The sequence below is a fragment of the Hesperophylax consimilis genome, chromosome 7, assembly GCF_061612785.1.
Source record: "Hesperophylax consimilis isolate HC1 chromosome 7, BYU_Hcon_1.0, whole genome shotgun sequence".
Classification (NCBI taxonomy): domain Eukaryota; kingdom Metazoa; phylum Arthropoda; class Insecta; order Trichoptera; family Limnephilidae; genus Hesperophylax; species Hesperophylax consimilis.
In genome coordinates this window covers 19,659,725-19,683,435 of record NC_142842.1, presented here as the reverse complement: position 1 = coordinate 19,683,435, position 23,711 = coordinate 19,659,725, and the positions used below count along the sequence as shown (strand labels likewise).

Genomic DNA, 23,711 nt, shown 5'->3' with positions numbered 1-23,711 from the left:
GTGTCTTTTTTTCTGACCCACTTTTTTCTCGGAGTTATACCCCCCTGGTTTCCACCATAAACCAACATAACGGACGTAAATATCTCTCTTAGCAAGCATGAAGACCAACCGAAATGTCATCCAAGAGAAATGGAAAATTTATATTTACCCACAAATTTCAAACCCGTTCTAGGAAAATAAATAAAAATTTACGTATTTTTAAAAAGCTTTAACCTTGTGGTTAGCCATAATTTACAATATACTATTAAAACAGTTATTATTCAGTTTTCAAATTCTCATGATGAAGGAAGGGTTCTTCCGAAACGGTTGATTGTAATAAAATGTAAGTGGTTAAAAACAAATGTATGTGTTTACGGTTACATTGTAAATAAAAAAATATTCAAGGGCGGGATAGTGTTAAAATCAATTAGATCACTCCAATAAGCACAAGGGACAACGTTCACAACACTTCTTGGATAAATATTCAAATAAATAACAAAATAAAAATACAAATGCATTAAAAAAAATGGTGAAAAGAGAAAGTCACAGTGTAAGGCGATAAATCAGTTTGCTCTTTATATCTCTTCCTCTCCCCAGTACCTTCAGCCTCACACATACCCCAATTGAGGGTGCCATAGTCTCACTGGCTCTGACGTAATGAAATAAAAAAAGAGTGGGGATTTGAAAATGAAACTCCCAATGTCAGATATCTCAATGTTATTTTTATACATCACCATTACATACTTTTAATCACTGTTGAATTTGGCATCCACCTCTAGTCGGAAACCCCAAAATATATAAACAAAAAACCTTAGACTCAGTTCAGAAACGGGTGGTCCGTTTGATAGATCCCCTGTCTTAACAAATAGATTGCAGTATTTAGAGCACAGGCGTCAGGCGTCCTTGTTCTACCGGTATTTCAATGGAATTAATCCACTGTATCCTCTTGGGGTGGGTATGTGATGTGGATGAAGGAAGTGGAGAATGAATTGTTATATTTACAAAACACACTGAAAAAGCGCCACAGGCGAAACTTTTTCTAAGGTATTCCCAACTGGGGTAAGCGTGTGGTGTGGGTGAAGGGAGTAGAATATGAATTATTACATTCGCAAAGACAAGGAAAAAGCGACACGGGCGAAAAGTTTCTATGTCGTACCAAATGCTTTCGGTTTTTATTTTTTGGAGAGTCAGGATCCCAATAATATTTAGACGAAAATTTTTTAGTATTTTCTTAAACGGATGTAGTCCTAGTATCCGAGTGGATAAGTGTGTCGGATTCAATAAATGTATAAATTTATTGGAGTCCTGTGTCCTCAATGTGTACTATTTTCACAGCATCCCTGAAGATGACACAGTAAACCTCAAGGAACTTATTTCCCATCGGTGCCTCCTGGATGGATTTAACATTAAAAAATAAAAATTCGGTTCCTGGATGTGCTCCCCATAGGTACCATAGGTAGCGATTTTTTATAATCGTTTTTCGGTCTCGCCGAAAGTGCTCGCGGGCCGCACCAAAAAGCGTCACGGGCCGCAGGCTCTTCATCTCTGCCTTGTGAGTGGTTCATTTATGGAGGATAACATAGACAGGATACCTTACGATAGCCACCGTAGAGCAAGTGCTAAATATGTATATTTAATTTTATTTGTTCCAATTTATGCAATATTCAGCTTTATATCATGTAATTCATCTACATATATGCTTTTATAAATGTCAGACAGGGTATTATTGCACACTTCGTTTGTCGATTTTTTTCATGATATCTTTTGCTGTCTATAATGTCGATTAGTTTTTTTTTTTTTTTTTATAGTGAATACCTCACAAGAGTCCCAACTGCTCCCGTCTGGAGCCAGTGAGACTATGGCATCCCCAATTGGGGGATGTTGTGAGGCTGAAGGTAAGTGGGGAAGGGAGAGAGGAAGGTGGGGAAGTACCTGGCTATTCAGATCTAGTCACTAAACACGGCTAAAGCCATTTGGAGCAACGTTTCAATTCTGAATGGTGGTCTTACACCAGGGCGATACTGGTAGTATCTTCCACTCTGGAACGTGGCGCAAATATACTATATATTATTTTAATTAATTTAATTAATTAATTGTGAAATAACACAAATTAATCAAATAAAATTTATTTGCGCACGCCGGGTTCGAACCCGCGACCTTCGGAATGGCAGTCCAATGCGTTACCACTGGACTATGCCGGCCGTCAAATTAGTGATGGGAACAATCGATTGATCATCGATAATTTACTCGATCTACTTAAACATCGAAATATTTCGATTCATTGTTTTACATTAACCCCACACAGGAGACCCTGAGGAAAATAATTTCCCTCACGCCCTATTTCATCTTTGGGGATGCTATGTGGAGGGTCTTTTTAAAGAAAGGAAGGATACGAAGTTGTGGAAAGGAAAAGAGTATGAGAGGTGGGTAAGAATCTGGGGGTCAGTATGTCCAGGAGTGGAATCTCTCCCACCGTGGTTCAAGGCGATGTTCCGAGAGAGTCCCGCTGGAGAGGTCAAAAGCTCTCCCTCAACCAGTATCTCGCGATCTGGCTTGCCACGCAGTTGGTGGGCAGACGCACCCCCCACTAATATACCTAGGCAAACCTCACCACCATGAACCCGGGCACCCCTGCTAATTCACCAAACGTTTCAAACCACTTAAGGCGACCTATGGCAGAGGTGTTGGTTATCTAATAAATGGTTCCGTTACGGCGGTACCCATACCCACCTCCCAAATTGTCATGGACAAATCGATTCTGTCAAATATAATTCGAAATCACAGTCCGAGACGTCATCTAACAGTGAATCGATTCTGTCAAAAATCATTCGAAACCACAGCCTTCACATCAGTGGTCAGAATTCATCAATATTTAAGCAATCACGTCGTTGGTCAGAATTAATGAATATGAAAGCAGTCACATCATTGTTCTAAATTCTTTGATTCCCAAATCCGAGATACGTCACAAATATTTCAGATTACTTGAAAAACGAGGTATAATTCCCTTGGTTAATTATTATATGCTTGGTACATTGTGTTACGTACTACCTTATGGATTTGATTTGCATTACGCAATTATTCCTTGATTGTCAAAGGTTGTAATGTTAGGTATTAGATATTAGCTATTTAATAACGATATTATCTATCAACCGAAGAAGCAACGCGTATGTGAACCATTCATTCATTTTTTTATGTTACGATTTACGACGCCAGCGCCAGTACATTTAATGTATTTAGTCGATTCTTTTGATGTTTCGACTAAAATATTTCGATCATGTAAATGTTTCGATTCTGCCCATCACTAAATTGTCGATTGTTGATGGATTTAAGTTTCTGAAGTTTTTATCTGTGGTTCTCCATTATTGTGGCGTTTGGCAAACATGGCGGCGCGCGTTACCGGTGTGTTTGAAAACAATTTGAGCGAATTAATCCTAAATTCCAAAATATTGGTGGTCGGGGCCGGCGGAATTGGTTGCGAATTATTGAAAAACCTTGTTCTCTCTGGTTTTAGTGATATAGAAATTGTAAGTAATACTCTGAGTGTAAGTAATTTCACGTTCTTTAGGTTAGATTTTTAACAATGTATTTCTTGTTGCAGATTGATCTGGATACTATTGATGTAAGTAATCTAAATCGCCAGTTTCTCTTCCACAAAGAGCATGTTGGTAAATCCAAAGCTGAAGTTGCGCGCACCAGCGCATTGAAGTTCAATCCCAACGTTACTATCAAGGCATATCACGACAGTATCACCACGTAAGTACATCTGATCAAAATTCAAGGTAAATATTTACCTACGACTACCGTTTTTACTACTACAAAAAATTGCCCCTTTAATAACGCCTGCTCGCGTCCCCTTTAGAGTTATATCCCAGTTTTCAAGTAGTTTGTGGGCTACGCTAGGTTTGTATAGACTGGTTTGTGATTTAATTCTACCTAATCTAACCTAACATGTACGGAATATTTTCTCAAACGGTAGTCGTAGGTAAATAATTACCAAATTCAATTGTAACTTTATCCAATTCTGAAATATATTAAATTAGGTTATAATACGCTCAGTTACCAAAAACAATGTTTAGGCGGTATAAAAGGGACACTTTCTTTTTAATCACAAACCATGTTACACAAACCTAGCGTAGCCGCTAAACTAATTGAAAACTGGGATGTTTTTCTTGCCTTGACGCGAGCAGGCGGCTTAAAAGGGACACTTTCTTTTGAATCACAAACCATGTTACACAAACCTAGCGTAGCCGCTAAACTAATTGAAAACTGGGATGTTTTTCTTGCCTTGACGCGAGCAGGCGGTATAAAGGGGGCATTTTCTTTTTCATCATAAACCATGTTACACAAACTTAGCGTAGCCGCTCAACATCGCAGAAATAGTTAACTTAAATAAAATTTGAACGTAAAAAAATAAAATCCAGCTAATTAATTTCAATCACAACGCACACAATGCATGCATATTAGGTAAATACTAATTTGACGGAATTTTTTAACATTAAAAAAAACGCCCGCGCGATTATGTCTCTAGCCACTTCTAGCCGTTCGTTTCGTCCTATAGTAACAGAAGTACCAACAAAACAAAATGACATTTGACAATAAAGTTTGAAAATGGACGGTCTCGTTTCACAAAACGAAAGCTAATTTTAATTTTACGTAATTGAAATTTTTATTGCAATATTTTCCACCGCCCCGAATGCAAAAAGTTGTGTCGTACAGTAATTAAGGTGAATCTAAAGGTTTTATCTAAAAAATATTCATAATAAGCTAGGCCAGCGCGATCGAAATTTTACCTTAATAAATTTATAATGCGTTTATCAACATGACAGTTGCCGCCAAAATAAAGACAAAAATAATAATTTTGGATGCTGCACACTTAATATGCAAAAAATATATAAACAGCACTTGGTTTCAATGTAATTACTGCAAGAAATAACTATTTATGTGGTGGGTAATGGTAAAAGATGCATTAAAGTTCCCTTTTCTTAATCAAAGTTAAGTTTGAAGGTTAGGGAATAGGCACAAATTATTAAAATAATCCAAACTACACCCTAAAAACCTATTTTGTTTATGTTTACGTAAACTCCCAACTTAAACAGTTGTGTTCATTATTTCTTGTTTATACACAAACGATTTAAATAGCACTTCATCTCATCTTAATTACTACAAAAACTCTATATATATATATATTATATAATTTTAACAATTTTATAAATATTTTGGTGTTAAATGGTTTAACCAATTACCTCTTAACTTAAGATTGGAAATGAATTATAAAAAATTCAAAAGCTCAATAAAAGCACTATATCAATAGCATATTAAAATCGTTTATACTTAAAAAGACAATATAATCTCTGAATTATTATTATATTGAAATCCTTTTCTCTTATTTCTTATTCTTATCTCTTTCTTTCTTTTACATCGTTTTCTCTTTTCTATTTGATAAAATTTTGTTACATATAAAATTTTTATTTTGTTATATTAAAAAATAATAATTCTTTTCATTATCATTACACTCTCTGAAAAAATATGTTAAATTACTATTTACACGCGTTTCTCCGCCTTTTTAACACGAGCATTTGCTCTAAAAAAAGGTGTATCACGATGTACTGTAATAAAAAGAAAATAAACTTAATGTAATGTAATAACATGTAATTGTAAATTTAATATTAAATAAAAAGTAAATATTATAAAAAAAATACGTCACGGGAGATGGTAAAAGATACATTCAATTAAATATAAGTTCAAAAATTTTTTAATCAATGTTCAATATTTCTCTTTATTTATTAAGTGACTTTTTCCAAAAGGTTCCACTTCAATCTAAATGCACCCAAATAACCCAACCTAAGAACCTATTAACTTATTCTGTGCATGTTTTCCATTTCCCCCAATGTTTCTTGTACTAATTACGTTGAAACAAAGTGTTTATTTCAATAATTTGGGCATATTTAACAATAAGCGGAGTAAGGAAACTTTACCCAAAAAGCGTATTAAGTATGGTAGGCGTAAGTGAAATTTTACCCTAATGGTTACTGGTTTTTTAATTATCGATTCCGAATTAATTTAAAATTTAGAGCGATAGAATTAAAGTATAACTAAAACATTTTTCCAGGAACAACTATGGCGTCAACTTCTTCAAATCATTCTCCTTGGTTATGAATGCTCTCGATAACCGAGCAGCCAGGAATCATGTCAACCGGATGTGCTTAGCTGCTGATGTCCCCCTATTGGAAAGCGGTACAGCAGGGTACAATGGACAGGTAGCCTTTCACAAATATTATTCCTTTACTCTTTTTCCCAGTGAGATCCTAAGGAAGATTTATTCATAATACATTTCTCAAATGGCAAGTTATTGACGTTGGGCCAACTCTTGAGTGTTGGCTAATCTAAAACAATTCTCGTCAAATGCCTGCTTCATGAATTCCCTGGCAGATTGGATTAGGTCCACCTGAGGTTCTAGATTGGCTTAGAGGTTTGATGCCCCCCTCGAACCTCCCACAATAGGTTGACTATAAAAATAATAATATTTGAATAACTCTCGATTACTAATATGTACGGTGTTTTTAAAATATCGATCATTCCCCGAATGCGTTCCTCTACGTATCGTTTTACCACATGCAGTTTTTACAAATCAAAATGTGAACATACAAAACCATACTTGGTGGCCATATGCTTGGTTTCAATTAACAGTACTCGTAAACTAGAGAATTTCAGAAGGTATGATTTCCCTACAATAAAGCTAGATCTTGTCCCTTGAGATAGTGGAAGAGTCAGTGTGTTCTAAAATGTTTGGAAACACCTGTACTAGATGATACAAAGTGACGTTTAGTGCCCATATTTAGAAAATTTTGATTTGGAGAAGATACAATTTTACCAAATTTGAAAACCATGTTACTGTATTACAATTATAGGTGGAGTTAATTAAAAAAGGTCAAACTCAATGCTACGAATGTCAGCCAAAGGCAACTCAGAAGACCTTCCCTGGCTGCACCATACGCAACACTCCTTCTGAACCAATCCACTGCATCGTCTGGGCTAAACACCTCTTCAAGTAAGTTATTATTCATAATATCTTAAACTGATCTTCACATATGCCGATGATGTGCGATCTAACAAGTTTCAATACAACACATACACTATATCTAAACGTATCACGTGATGGGATAGATTGTGTTTATTAAAATAATCCTCTAGCTTGAACACTTAAGACGGATTGTTTGGGAGAATTTGAACAATTCTTCAAATTTCAGAGTTAATTTTCAAGTTCGGTGAAAGATTTTTTCTAGTTCTGTTATTTTTTAAATTCTGTCAAGTAACTGGCCTATAATGATATAATAACAGAACTTGAATATGACTTTCACAGAACCCGAAAACGGACGTTGAAATTTGTTCAAATTCTCCAAAACAACCCGTCCTTAACCTTTAACCTCTTGAAAGTGAGGCAGATTTCGGAAACAGCGCGAAAATTACCTTGATGAGTTTTTTCTCAAATTTCGGAAAAAAAACTAAGTATTTGCTTTTTTTTATTGTTTTCTGTTTACCAGATAATGTAGCTAATTATTCATATATAGTTCATGATTATATCGTAAGACGTTTTCCCAGAATAGCTAACTTTATCTGAAAAATTAATAAAAAATTCCCCCGTTCGGGAAACAATTGTCAAAAAAATTATGTATATGAATATAAACGGATTTTATTATTTCCACACAAACCTGAATAAATAGCCTATATGAAAAAAAACAAACCAAAGGTGTTTTCAAAGAAATAATGGCATTTACGTTGTTTTGAAAATGTAAAATATTTTAGGCTTTTCAAAAAAAAATCTCACGCCAAGCGTGCACTTTAGAATTTTTTTGTGTCGTATTGTATAAAGTTATGAAAGCAATTCTTTCAGTTTTTGGTAGTTCATACTATTGTTGTTACTAATAATATTTTTTTTATACTAGAAACCTGTAAATAAATAATGCTAAAAATATATTTATGCACTATGATGTAAATTTTCTAACATTTTTGCCGTCACTTTACCAGCCTGATTTTTGACACAATTATATTGCGAAATATTGTAAAAATTACATCAAAATAAACTAGATAGAATTACCTTTCTAATGGTACCTAACACCTATTATTTCGATAATGAATTTATATCCAAAACAATGCTAATATGTAGAATATTTACCTCAGACAGTTCACCAATTTGAAGTCTATTTCAATATCTGGAATTCCAAAATGGCCGCCATTCTTGTATACACATTGTAATCGAAATACAGAGTGGTTCAAAGAATCATGATTCAAGGAGAATAAAAATAAATTTTAGTGATATTTTTTTTCATAATATTTATTTCAATTTTATATAACATAAAATGCATTTTTTCAATTTCAAGTACTGGGTGGTTCAATAAAAATAAAAGTCGGAGATTTATGTTTCATCATATTTATTTCATTTTATATTATATGAAACACGTGTTTTTCAAACTTTGGTCCAGAGGCCAGGCTCTCGACTACGAAAAATATTATTTTACATATACATATTTATTATGATAATATGTCAATTTTTAGACATTGTTTCTATCCTCCTAAAAAGTGGAAGATACAATGAATGGACATGAAATATTAACCAATGCACTTGCGTTTCAATTCAATACACAAATACCCATACAAAAAATAACAACCAAGCAACAAATAACATCCACGCAACAAATAAGAAACATCACAAATAACAAACACACAATGTACAAAAAACAACCACAAATACCAACATCCAAGAAAAAAATAAAAACACCAATGCAGCAAATAACAAACACCGTAAATAACAAACACCATAAATAACAAACACCATAAATAACAACACCTTGCAACAATTAACACACTCCCTGAACTGTAATTATGGGACTGCCACTATTAGGTATAATGAATTTCCTCGTCATGGCAATTTTTATATTTTTGAATGAAAACAGAAAAAAAAAAAACTAAAAAAAAAGTAAAAAAAATAGTCTAAACAAAAGAGAAAAAATATAATCTAAATGGAAAAAAAGCGATTTTAGCAAGTAATGAAAAAAAATTATAAATCTGCAACTCTATGATAAACCACAAAACACGCCATGCAAAGGAAAACTTTGCACTTTACGCAATAGGAATCGACCTGTTTGTTTATTTTACGCCTTGTACAAAGTACGCACCTTTTGCGTATTTTGCGATTCCTATTGTCCGTTTCTGTGGTAATGTGAAAAATTCTCTAATCTGATGTGCGCAGGAAGAATATGACTGTCGTTAGAAGAAATCGGTCTGGGTGCTGTCACAAAGGGAGAGTGTCGCGCTATAAGCTCAAATGCCAATTGCTTCCTGAATGTACGGTGAAGAATGGGCACAGCGTCTTGTTGAAGTTGCCTGTAGATCACCAAGCTATTCAGGATGCTGACATTGAGCAGGCGACGAAATACCTTAATGTACCATTTGTGACCTCGCGTTCTCTCCATGCGGTAAGTGGACAACAGCGAATCTTTGGTATCCACTCCACCCATGAAGGAATTGTACCTGACCACAGATCGAGGCATTTGGTATCTCTCTAACCCTCTTTGACCCATGACCGTTTCGGTGTTGTGGAAGGTAGACACCATGGTGACAATTTTAATATCATTCCAAGCAACGACTGAAAAGTCACCACAGTGTCTACCGACAATCGTATGCCGTGGCACACTCTTCTTCATGGCTTTAATAACCTGAGGTACCATCTTTCGGCGGCGATTAAGGGTACCGACAACATCGGTATTCCTTTGTTTCAGGTACCTAGTCAATGGCATGCTATTATAAAAATTGTCCATGTAAAGGCAGTACCCTTTGTCAAAGAACCCCTCCATGAGTTTAAGTACAACTTTAGAAGTTTTACTCGAAAACCCAAGGTGGTTCTCTTCGACTTCTGTACCCTTTCCCGTGTACATTATAAAGCGGTACAAGTACCCTGTTGTTGATTCGCACAGCTCATAGGTTTTAATGCCGAACCGAGCCGCCTTAGTGCGGATGCACTGCTTGAAACCTAGGCGACCCTTCCAGAGCAACAGGGACTCGTCTATGCTAATGTCTTCACGAGGAGTGTACAGACTGGAAAACTTTTCATTCATTATGTCCAATAGTGGTTTAACTTTTGCAAGCTTTTTTTGGGAACCGACATTATTGTCACTAAAGTGGAGGAACTGCATTATCAGACAAAACCTATCATAAGACATTAGAGTCCTAAATTTAGGCATCTCTAAGTAAATATCTTTTGTCCAGTATTCTGGTAAGGCAGCTCTGTAACAAATGGACATTATTATAAATATTGCGAACAACAAATACAGTTCAGGGACCGTCACATCTCGCCACTCCCTCAGCCTAGAATGGGCGGCCATGTGCAATACCCCATCTTCGGTAGTTATCTCGTCCAGTGCGCTCCATGCATGCCTATTCGTTTCCTTTACAATATAGGACATTGTTTCCAAGTCCCATATTTTGGAGAAAACATCATAGGCAGATGCAGCGACTGTCGGAGGGAACACTTCTGTTGATGGGCCAGGCTGAAGGACGGTAAAATTTTCCCGCTGACCCGTGAACGAAGAGAAGTCTTCAGACCAGGTGAAGGACTGCTCCTCGGGGTTTTCCTCCTCCTCCCCCAACAGCTCCAACTCTTCCTCAGGCACATCCGTTTCGATCCCCAGGGGCGGGATATATTCGGGATCACCACCGCAATCGGGATTTACGTCGACATCATCTTCGTCATCATCTTCGCTATCGAAGCCGATAAATTCGAAGATGATATTGTCGACTACCTATATATAGAAAGAAAAAATATATATTCAGCTATGCGAAATTATTTTATTTTCATTGAAAAGCGCCCTTGAGGAAGAAAAATACAAAAATTGCACTGTTAAAGTTAGCCTAGTCTTATTATAATTACCTGAGTCGTTGGAGCTGTAGAGGTTGAAGGGGTTGGATCATCCGAGGGCTCCTCCAAGTCTAGCCTCCTCCTTTTTATTGGCTGACCAGGAACCTAAAACAATAAACATTTATTGTTACACTAATGTCTTTCAATTCTGGAAAAGATGAAGCACACAATCAACCTAATATAACTACTACTAATACACAACATACCGTGATTGCTAGAGGCGCTGCCTCTTCGGTGCTTCTGCCGCCTCTTCTGTCGGCTCCAGGAACCTGAAAAAATAAACATTTATTGTTACACTAATGTCTTTCAATTCTGGAAAAAATTAAGCAGTTTCCAGAGTGGAAGATACTACCAGTATCGCCCTGGTGTAAGACCACCATTCAGAATTGAAACGTTGCTCCAAATGGCTTTAGCCGTGTTTAGTGACTAGATCTGAATAGCCAGGTACTTCCCCACCTTCCTCTTTCCCTTCCCCACTTACCTTCAGCCTCACAACATCCCCCAATTGGGGATGCCATAGTCTCACTGGCTCCAGACGGGAGCAGTTGGGACTCTTGTGAGGTATTCACTATAAAAAAAAAAAAAGCAAACAACCAACCTAATATAACTACTACTAATACACAAATAATAACAATAAAAAACATACCATCGTTCCATCCGGCGCTGCCTCTCCGTCCGGCGCTGCCTCACCAGTCCTTCTTCCGCGTACCTCTCCAGTATTAGTCTCCATTCTATAATAATAGGAACAATCAGACATATACTAGTATTTATAAATTTTGTATAATAATAAACAAAAAATATTTTTTCTTATTATTTTTTGGGACACCCTATACAACTGTGATATTTACTAATACTGTGACTTTTGTGATATTTATTACTATTTTTCATAATAAATAATAAATACCAATAAAAATATTTCCGTAAACAATAGTTTACATTTTCTTGGACCTGCTTGTACAATTTACGCGAATTGGTTGATAACACAACTTTTAAAATCTGCCGCTAGCAGTAAAAAAAGTGGCGCTGTCGGTTGAAACACTAACACATGTAAAGTAATCTCAATGTATTTGTGTGAAACGGTAGAGATGCACAACTTATTTTTTTAAAATATTTTCACTAAATATCGACTATATAATGGCTTTGTTACATAATCTCAATTGTTTTCCCTGCATAATGACATTCGAATAACTCAAAATAACATAATGATCACGTAAATATTCCCATCTAAAAATCAAATATTTACGCGCAGCTATTTTTTTGACACATGACATGACATATCATTTTTTTTTTAAATAATCACGAAGTATTGACAAAAACAGGGCTTCGATATATAATAACAATTGTTTTTTCCATACAATGATACACGAATAACTCCAAATAATGTAATATATCATGTACATAACTCCATCCAAAAAGTAAAAATTGTTCCTGCAAAATTTTTGCGAACTTTTACGTCATCTTTTATAAATTTACAATATCAAAAATGATTTATATTTATCAAAACACATTACTTGGTCAATGAACTATGTATAAAAACACAATTACTTACGTTTATTTGTTGAATTAACTGATTAATCTCGTTTTTAGCTAACGCTCACTCAGAAACCGACCGTTGGAAATAAACTCATAAAACAAGCGACGCCACTTTACCATAGATAATTTATATTTACACGTACAGGGCTCGTAGCCTCATCAAACAAAAAGCTAATTCTAGTCCGAACTTGGCGCAAGCGATTCTGACCTTTTACTTCATACAAATTCTTTATACATAAGGGTTAAAATCGCATTTAAAAAAAAAAAAAACCGCCGGATTTCAAAAAAGCCCGCCGGCGGTCGAGCCACAGTTTACCGGTTAACGTGCCAGATAAAAAGATGAGCGACCCGCCACGTGCTGACTCACATTATTTTCGTTTTTTTTTTGCAAAATAATGTTTTAGTAATTTTTTATTGTATTTGTATTAACGCCCAGTTGGGCTTTTACATGGATGTTAAGAACAGAATATACCTATTGAGTCATTGAATATTATACACAAAGTTTTTAATGCATGAAATAACAATAAACTGAATATGAAACAATATTAGTAAAACACGTAACAGTAAAATAAAATAATATGGAAAGTAGAACAATACTACATAAAACAAATCACTAAAGCTACATTACCAATGCTACTATATTTGTAGGATTCTACAAAATGCTGATATAGATTACACTTAATTCTATAAATGGAGATGGTAATAATGTCAACAGTACCCACAAACTTGTTGCCCAGATCATGCACCCTGTTGGTTAGTGAGTGTGTCTGATAGTTGGTTGCAGGTTGTTTTGCAGAAGAATGTTACATTTTGTCTTGTGTTCCTAGTCGGCACATGTAATTTAATAGTGGAAACGATGTCAGGGCTGTTAATTAGGTTTGTAATGACTATGTGTAACAATTGATTCATCAAACTTACATAATTAATGTGTTCAATTGGAATTTTGAACTTCAAATTTACGTACCTAAGAAATTTGTGCTGAACTCTCTCTATATTGTTTGAGTGAACTCTATGCAAAGGGGACCAAATAGGTAAATTATATTCCACTTGACTTCTAACCAATAAAATATAGAGGGTTATAACAATCTAAGGACTTAAAATCTGCAAAGGAACCCAAGCATCTTTAAAGCTTTATTAGTTATATCGTTAATGTGTGCATGTTAATGAAGTTATCATTGAATATTAGAATTTGTGACACTGGTATTAATTTAATATTATTTGTATATTCATGGAAGATATTGAGTATTAGAAAATCGTATTTCTTGACATTTTTGAATGTTCAAAAATAAAGCATTTTGTTCAAACCATTGATTAAGTTGATCTAAGTTAGTCTGTAAAATTTGGCAGTCATATACATTTCATATTCTTTTATATATTTTTAAGTCATCAGCAAATAGTAGGACTTCTACATCTTTAAATTGGTCAACAATGTCATTGATGAATAGTGAGAAAAATATTGGGCCGAGGTGAGATCCTCGAGGAACCCCACCTGTGGCCTGAAATATATTAGATTGTACAGAATTAATCTTTACTCTAAGCACCCTATTGCTAAGATAACTAACAATCCAACTCAATAATTTACCTTTGATGTATCAGGAAATTGTATTGTAAATTATTGGGGGCAAAGTTTAAAAATGTGTTAACTTTAAAACATTTATATTGCTCATTAGTACGAAGTAAAATAGAATATAATTCAACAGTATGGTCACCGTTCTACAAAGTCCATTCTCAAGCCTTAGAAAAGGTACAAAATAAATTTCTTCGGTACATCAATTTTAAAATGAATATTCCCATCGAATTTATAAATTATAATAACTTACGTACCGAAACCAGACTTCTCAAACTATCGGATAGAAGAGTTCTAACTGATATATTATTTTTATTCAAAATTATCAAATCTCTCATTGACAGCCCTGAATTATTGGAATTAATTTATATGAATGTACCTGCCAGACAAACTCGAAGCATAGACACTTTTAAATGTAACAATAACCTCAATACTAACTACTCTTTGTACTCACCAATTCCAAGAATTCATCACCTTGCAAACAAATATTGTAAACTTATCGACATATTTGGTGTTAATAACTTTGAGAGTTTCAAAAGGCAACTAATTTTAGACCTTTTTGCTAAGTATTAACTTGTAGTATTTATTAGCTTTAAAAAAAAAGGTCTAGCCTTCATACTTTTTTATACCTTCATACATTTACTTTACCATATTATTTTCTAATTACCTTATGAATAAATTATATTTAGCTATTTTATCCATGTACATGTTACACTTATATACATATACTGTCAACTTATTATGTAAAAGCCCAATAGGGCGTTAATAAATAATAAATAATAATAATAAATTACCAGATAACTTGTTCATATATTTATAATCTAATTAATCACATACAAGTATTCTATGTAGTTTCCCCAGGATGAATACTTGCATTCAGAGAAATGTTTCTGAGAAATGTGAGGCTTTCCTGTAAATAAAATCAGTTGAAAACGAAAAATTATTATCACATTTTGATACGGAATTTGCGTCACACTTTTTCACAGATAAACAAACAATGTTTGTAAGTGACGAAACGACAAGCTATAAAAACATTATGATATATTATTTCCTTGCCAAGCTAATAAAAATTATTTTAGTACATTAGGAGCTTTTTATGGTTCAAAATAAAATCCATAAAATCGAGGCAAGTGCGGTGAGTTCCTAGCAAATTCACTACTGATTCGCTGGCATTCCAAGGGTTAAGAAAATTGAATGAGCAATGTTTAATAGGCGATGTGTAAAATTATTACTATATCTCCCAGCCAGCTCTATGGAGAGGAGGACCCAGACCAGGATGTGTCCCCGGACACGGAGGACCCTGAGGCGGCGGGAGACGCAGGCCAACGAGCCCTCGGGACCGATACGGCCAACAGCGAGGTATGTTAAGAATTGTTTAGTCCTTGGTGTAATAGTTCATGCGCGTGAATAGCCAGGTACAATCATAATTTCATATATATCGGGGATTATTAAAATTAAAAGACTGTTGACTCAGACCTGTGACGTTTATTGACACTACGCACACTGCTTATAATCTCCCACGTGACGCATCAGGACTGCCAACATGGCCATACATAACATCCTTTCCTCCTTTATTTTTATTTTTTATTTTCAAACAATTTACAATACCAAATAAAACTTAAACATAATCACTATGACTAAATCTGACAGGAGGTTTCACCAATCTGCCAGCCCTAGTTACTACATCAGTTTTCCCACTAGTGCTGGGTAAAGGCTCACTAAAAATTTTATTTTCTTGACTTCCCAAGTCATACCATTTATCGGGATTTTCATAATTTGATTTTAACTTTATGCAACTTTTTTTTATTTGGTTAACATGGACCTTTTTTACCTCTCCTCCGATTAAAAGAATTAAATACACCCATGAACTTAATTTTAACTTAATAGTTCCCTGAACCCATTTCATAGGACCTTTCAAATGTCTTAATATACCAATACATTATCATTTTCCTCATACTCTTTCAATGCATTTTTACTTGATTGCTTACTTTTATTCACATTATTTTCTTCTGTCAAAATATGAAGAGGTGTACGTGGCTCATATGAAAATATTTTAGCCATAGGAGACAAACCCGTGACAAAAGTAGGGGTGGAACGATAAGTATACAAACAATCTATTAGACGTTGAGCTGGTGACAAAAATTTAGAATTTTTTTAAAACATAAATTTAATTAAAATCTTTTTGAATGTTTGAACAGATCGTTCTGCTAATCCATTTGACTCGGGATTATATGGTGGAGAAAATAATAATTTAATAGATTTTTCTTTACAAAAAATAGAAAATTCTTTACATGAAAATGGAGGACCGTTATCACAAACAATAGTTTTCGGAAACGCAAATCTGGAAAAAACTTCACTTAATTTTGATAACAAATCCGAATATTTAGTATTTTTCATATAAAAACATTCTATCCACTTTGAATATGAATCACAAACTAATAAGTATTTGGAACCTTTTAAGTCAAAAAAATCCAAATGGACTCTTTCCTATGGACTTTCAGCAATAGGCCAATTATGACGCACATTTTTGTTAGCTTTTTGTACCGACTGACACATTTCACATCTAGAAATAATATCTTCAATATCTTGATTCATACCTAACCACCAAACATAAGAACGAGCAAGAATTTTTGATCTGACTATACCAGGATGACCATAATGTATTAAATTTAAGATTTTAGACTTAAGAGATTCTGGTATTACAATTCTGTCACCAAATACAAGACATTTTCCCTTGACCGACAGTAAATTTCTGAACTTGAAATATTTTTTAATTTCTGGACTTGACAAGTTTTCAATCCAACCGATTGAAACATACTTAATGACTTTAGATAACATTTCATCTTTTTCAGAATGACTTTCAACTTCTGAAAATGGAATTAAGGGTGTTGACATGTATACAAAATTACATTCCTCTACATTAAATTGTTGTTCACTTGGCAAACGTGACATCACATCAGCTTGAGGAATTTTCAGTCCATTTTTAAAAACTAATTTATAATTGTACGCGGACAATATTATAGACCATCTTATGAGACGTGATGCAGCTAAAACGGGGACTTTTTTATCTTCGGCAAATAAAGACAACAATGGAGCATGATCAGTATATATAGTAAAATGACGACCAATTAAATATTTATGAAATTTCTTGATTCCAAAAATAACAGCAAGGGCTTCCTTGTGCAATTGGCTATAATTTCTTTGAGCTGAATTTAACGTTGCAGACTCAAAAGCTATAGGAAATTCTTGATTCTTTACGACATGACTTAGGACACATCCGACACCGTATGCACTGGAGTCGACTGTAAGACACAATGGTTTTGACGGATCAAATAAAACTAACATAGTTTTATCTGACAAGAGAGACTTACTATTTATAAATGCTTTTTCGCAACTCAGCGATTCATCTTCAGACAGTAATCTTATAGTCATGGCTTCATTTTTCACACCGCACACCAATTTATCCCTCAAGGCTTCATCCAGAAATGCTCCAAAATTACATGATATTGACAGACTTTTTATTTCTGAAATGTAATCATCAATTCCCTCGTTCGACTGTTGCTGACGATTATAAAATTTATATCTTTGGGCGATCGTACATTTTTTTTCTTCAAATTTATTTTGAAGTGTTGTTACAATCTCGTTATAAGTTAACTCTTCAATATTTTTCGGATGAACTGTTTCTTTTAAAATTTTATATTTCTCCGCACCAATAATTATACAAAGATATCCAATTTTCTCTTTGTCCGTAATATTAATTACTTTTAAATAAATTTGAACACGTTCTAAAAACATTCCGAAGGTTTCACAACTCGACTCGTATTGCAGCACTGGCAAAGTACTCTTAGACATGTTAAAATGATTGAAAAAACAAAGACGAAATCACTGTTTTACACTGGACTATTAAATGAATATTAATCGTTTTTAATTTAACTTTTTCGATTATCCTCGTCGCCAATTATTATATCGGGGATTATTAAAATTAAAAGACTGTTGACTCAGACCTGTGACGTTTATTGACACTACGCACACTGCTTATAATCTCCCACGTGACGCATCAGGACTGCCAACATGGCCATACATAACAGTTTCACTTACAGATATTATCCAATGTCCCTTGATTTTTTTAATTTTTATGTTAATAAGGCACAAGTCTCAACTGATCCTAACCATCTGGAGCTAGTGAGACTATGGCATCCCCTATAGGATATTTTAACTGTTTTTTATCCTCGAAAAAAATTACCACAGTTATTTTATTTTTATGTTGACAAATAAATTTAAAATGTGCCATTTTCGATTTGCCAAAACAACATGTTCGTTTTTATTCGTGAATATAGTGGCGTTGACTTCCAAATACAATTTTGGATTGAGTCACCAATACATTATTTTATTTGGATGCCTTTTTAAAGGATTGAATTTTTTTTTACCGAGAAAACCATTTATTCATGTTCAAATACTATTTGTAAAGGTGCAACCAAAAAATTCATCTTGATATTTGAAGCGTAACTTGTAAAAAGGTTTCATCCTAAAATAATTAAATTAGCGCCCTCTATGAAATAGCAGTTTATGAATGATTTAAAGTTTACCCTTAATTGATTGTGATGATAAATAAATAAATGATGTAATAAACAGGGTAACGTGGAGCGTACCAGCACCCGCGGCTGGGCCTTGTCATGTGGGTACGACCCGGCCAAGCTGTTCACCAAGCTGTTCCGGGACGACATCCAGTACCTGCTGTCCATGGAGACCCTGTGGAAGACCCGCCGGGCCCCAGCTCCCTTGGACTTCAACAACCTCCCTGACGCTGGTGTGCATTTATTTTATTTTATTATAATATTAGCAGGCATAATGTCCAAAACAACAAGAAAAAATGACAAAAAAATAGAACAATTTTCTTCAGCCTGATAGGAAGGAATCATAAAAGTCATGCTATCTCATTTTGTATCATGAGGATATATGATTTAAACGGTTTTAAAAAGAGAGAACGCCACCTTTGTATTTGTATTTAAAAGTTTACCGTGGACACTCCCAAAATTTTAAATAATTCTATGAAACTTCAAGCAACCTCACATACCCCTAATTGGGAACCCACTGCTCTAGGGGTTAAATGGGTAAAAGGAGAACATGAATAATTATTATTGGCACCTACGCTCATGATACACGGATTAGCCATTTAGTACCTGCCTTTACATAAAGGGCATCGTCGTATTATTAGCTTTTGTTTATTTATGACATAATCACAATGATCTATCTATGAACGGATTGGTTGGTACATTGTGACACATACTACGTTGGGCGCAATAATGTCAATTATTAAGGCACAGTAATTATGGAGAGCTAAGTGTAGAGCATTATTATCTTGTTCAAAGGGATTGTGGGGAGTGAATTCATGAATAAAATAACTGACTTGCTCTCATGCAATACAATACGTAAATTTAATTAGATTGGATTACTAGAGTGTAACTAAAATATTTGTAACTACAATGTAGGCAAGAGATAGAGTACATTATTTCAGATGAATTTATGTTAACATACGCAATTTATGGAGGTAGTACTGCAATGGTAATCTTGATTCACGTTCTGTCGGTTTCAGCTTGCCTCTGAAAATTAATCCCCAGGTTCCTCCTGTGGGAGTCTAAACGGTTAGGATCTTGTAGTTATGGAATCCATCCACAGCTCGCCGCGTCATTTCCCAAATTCGCATCGTCATGCTGAGCTACGGCGGTGTGAAATAGCTAAGACCTCGTTCCTCAAACAGATGTAAATACAAAGAAATTAGAATTAAAATTCAAAGAAAGTATTTTGTTTCATGTTTTCTCAGTATAATATCCAGGCTCCAGTCGGTAAACTTCTTCCTTTTATGGAATAAAATAAAATACTTCCTTAATTTTTAGCTACATCAACTAGTGAAATTTTACAACCTATAAACCATAATGACTCACAACACTCCCCAACTCAAACACGAGAAATAATTTCTCAATTGAGTTGGGCAATTTTTTGTTAAAAATTTCTATTTTTTTCGCAATCAGCCTCGAAATATCTACATTTGTAAATTATTGTAATGTGTTTGTATATTCAATAAAAAAAATGGATCCAACTTGAATGGCGGCCGGACTCGAAGCCCAGCTGGAGCGCAGGACGCTGCGCTACTTGCTCCGCTCGCCTTTAAAGTACTTTCTTGAATGAGCCTGATTAGCTCGTACATTTATGATATTTTCTATCATTGCTCTCGAACGTTTGGGAGCCTTCGGCAAACTCCGGCTAGAGTTGGGATAGCATCAGTAGGAGTGTGCAGTTATGTGACGATTGGGTAGTAACACACGCGTTACAATTGCCTTCAGGCTATAAGCCCGTCCATAATATGTATTATAAAGTGTATTTGGTATAATTATGTTTGGTAAAACCTTGTCATTGTGTCAGTCCTTTGGAAACTGAATTTGTAATTGGCTTTATTTGGTTCTCACATAAGATGTTTTTTGGTCTCTTTTGAAAACTGAAATAACGAAATGGCATTGTCTCACGAGAAGTTCTTTTCGCATTGTTTATATTACATTCCGATCTAAGCTTGGAAATATGTGTAAGCTCTTGATTTACAATATTAAGTATGTATAATAATATGTTCCTACACCAAGATATGTATGAATAGACACTTTTTTAAAATTCATAAAGTATCTGTTTACTTCTTGTAGGAAATGTTTCCAGATCTCTTTACTTGTTAATATTACTAATATTTATTTTTTAATCTAGTTGCAGGAAGCAGCAGTTCAGTTCCAGAAGAGACGGGGCTGAAAGACCAACGCACATGGAGCATTGCCGAGTGCGCCAAAGTAATGCCAACACTTCTCCATTCATTTTATATGTGTCGATGGATATCATGTGTCATTAAGCCCATTGAGCGACAAACTAAGAAAAACGACATAGGACGGGTTGTCTCGGAGAATTAGAACAATTCATCAAATTTCAACGTCCATTTCCGGGTTCTGTGAAAGTCCTATTCAAGTTCTATTATTATATCATTATAGGCTAGTTGCTTGACAAAACTGAAATAAAAACAGAACTTGTTAAAAACAGAAAAATATTTCACAGAACTTGAAAATGAACTTTGAAATTTGATGAATTGTTCAAATTCTCCGAAACAACCCGTCCATAATGTTTCACAGAATTTGAACAATTCATCAAATTTGAAAGTTGACTTTAAGGCGATGCAATACGTCATGTAATATTTTAAATTGAGCCGCTATCAATAACAACCCTTACGTAGATGGCGATAAGGTTTAAATTCCCGCTTAACACCATCCGCCTGTTTTGATTTATGCAAGAAAAAAAAATGGCCAAAAAGGGCCTTTTATTTTATTTTGTGGATGTTCAGGCATAAATATTAAATTATTTTGGATCATTTTATAAATAACTTAATTTGCCACATTATATAATAAAATCATAACCGAAAATGGGTTCGTAAGTAGGAGATTTAAATTTTAAAGCAGTTTTCATAGGCCTTATACATTATTATTTTCTGGGCTTATAAAAAGACTTATCTAAATAATACTCGATTATTTCAAAGGCCTAGATGTATTCTACTCGCAGTATTTAATTAAAGCATCTGAAACATTTCTAGGCGAACAAATTTTCAAACCAAAAACACATGATTTTGCATTACTACGTATGGCATCGCCTTAAAGTTCCATAAAGATTGTACTCAAGTTCTGTTATTATATCAGCTATGTGAAGCAACTTGCCAATAATGTTATAGTGATAGAACGTTCACAGAACTTGAAAGTCATCTTTGTAATTTGATGAATTATACAAATTGCATGAAACAACCAGTTCTAGGTGTTTATACCAATTTATCAGGATTAAGGCGATGCACTACGTCGTGTAATATTTTAAATTGAGCCGCCATCAATAACAACCCTTACGTAGATAGCGATAAGGTTTGAATTCCCGCTTAACACCATCCGCCTGTTTTGATTTATGCAAGAAAAAAACATGGCCAAAAAGTGCCTTTTATTTTATTTTGTGGACGTTCAGGCATAAATATTTAATTTTTTTCCGATCATTTTATAAATAACTTAATTTTCCACACTATACAATAAAATTATAACCGAAAATGGGTTCGTAAGTAGGAGATTTTGAACTTTAAAGCAGTTTTCATAGGCCTTTACATTATTTTTTTCTGGGCTTATAAAAAGACTTATATAAAAAATACTCGATTATTTCAAAGGCCAAGATGTATTCTACTCGCAGTATTTAATTAAAGCATCTGAAACAGTTCTAGGCGACCAAATTTTCAAACCAAAAACACATGATTTTGTATTACTACGTATGGCATCGCCTTAATATGTATGTAGTATTTAGTTACTTTAGTAGTTATAAAAGCTCATTACCACTATTTCTTTCATGACTAATTGAAAAAAAGCTTTATACTTTGGACTTAAATAATTTACATAAAGTTTGATAAAACATAAATGTACTTTTCTCATTTTGAAACATTTTTGATAGAACATTACTGAATTTGATAAAATATGAATGAACTTTTGTATGTTTATTATATCAGCGAGCAGTACATTTTATATATTATGTAGTTAAAAATTAACCAACTAAACACCACGCCATTTCCCTGCAGGGGTAGGCATAATCTTGGGACACATTCCTTGCTTAATTCATTTCCAAGTACAGTAGAACCCCGATAATTCGAAAAAACGCGTAATTCGAAATTTTCGCAAAAAAAAATTCCGCTGAAAAATTTTTTCATACAAATTTTTTTTTAATTCGAAATTCGTTAATTCGTAATTCGAAATTTATTTTTGTCCGCGCGCGAAAATTTGTTCGTGTAATTCGAAAAAATTTGATTTTTGCGAAAATAAATCATAATATTTCGTAAATCTGAATCTAAAAGTCAGCCGTTTCGGTAAAACGCCGAAAAATGTATTTTTACGTGGTTATACATCGTCCTAATTAGTATTATTATTTTGTAAATCTGAATCGATTTACACTGGAATGTCATATTTTTTCAAATTTATTTCGAATATCCGAGTTTAAAGGGCCGATAAAATACATTTTACGCGGATATATGTCGTAGTTTTACGAGTTTACGCCAAATATCTGAATTTAAAGGGTCGGCCGCGACGAAACTCGGCCGCATAATTTCGATTTACGCGTAAATATATCGTATTTCATCACCGCGACGGAAATCGGACGCGAAATTTCAATTTACGCCGAAATATATCGTATTTTTACCAACTTTACTTCGAATATCCTAGTTGAAAAAATACGGCGCGACGGAAATCGGCCGAAAAATTTCGATCCATGCCGAAATATGACATATTTTTACGAATTTACTTCAAATATCTGAACTTAAAACACCGGCCGCGACGAAAAACGGCCGACAAAATTCGATTTACGCGGAAATATATCATATTATTACGAATTTATTTCGAATATCTGAATTTGAAGAGCCGGCCGCGACGGAATACGGCCGCGAATTCTCGTTTTACGCGGAAATATATCGTATTTTTACGAATTCAAATTCAGATATTTGAAATAAAGGGCCGGCCGCGACAGAAAATTACCCCGAAATCTCGATTTACGCGGAAATATATCGTATTTTTACGAATATCTCAATTTAAAGGGTAGGCCGCGACCGAAATCGGCAGCGAAATCTCGATTTACGCGTAAATATATAGCATTTTTATGAATTTATTTCGAATATCTGAATTTGAA

General features: G+C 34.4%; 3 protein-coding genes across 3 annotated transcripts in view; 2 read left to right on the top strand and 1 right to left on the bottom strand.

The window, feature by feature from the left end:
* The window catches only part of LOC149422436 (thioredoxin, mitochondrial-like), a 289,804-nt gene that overhangs the window by 140,609 nt on the left and 125,484 nt on the right, over positions 1 to 23,711 (top strand). The gene's annotated exons all lie outside the window — the stretch shown is intronic.
* Positions 3,355 to 23,711, top strand: part of Uba2 (Ubiquitin-like activating enzyme 2) — a 28,444-nt gene continuing 8,087 nt past the window's right edge. The window contains exons 1-7 of the mRNA XM_089633808.1: positions 3,355 to 3,503; positions 3,578 to 3,732; positions 6,089 to 6,236; positions 6,888 to 7,027; positions 15,236 to 15,350; positions 18,624 to 18,798; positions 20,739 to 20,818. Of these exons, the coding sequence (XP_089489934.1) occupies positions 3,360 to 3,503; positions 3,578 to 3,732; positions 6,089 to 6,236; positions 6,888 to 7,027; positions 15,236 to 15,350; positions 18,624 to 18,798; positions 20,739 to 20,818 (957 nt within the window). The 5' untranslated portion in view covers positions 3,355 to 3,359. The remainder of the gene's footprint in view (positions 3,504 to 3,577; positions 3,733 to 6,088; positions 6,237 to 6,887; positions 7,028 to 15,235; positions 15,351 to 18,623; positions 18,799 to 20,738; positions 20,819 to 23,711) is intronic.
* LOC149422446 (uncharacterized) lies at positions 9,174 to 11,621 on the bottom strand. Its single transcript, XM_089633519.1, has 5 exons — positions 11,538 to 11,621; positions 11,098 to 11,160; positions 10,904 to 10,996; positions 10,306 to 10,775; positions 9,174 to 9,507 (listed from the first exon to the last, which is right to left on the bottom strand). The coding sequence occupies exons 1-5, from the start codon at positions 11,619 to 11,621 to the stop codon at positions 9,174 to 9,176; spliced, it is 1,044 nt and encodes a 347-aa protein (XP_089489645.1).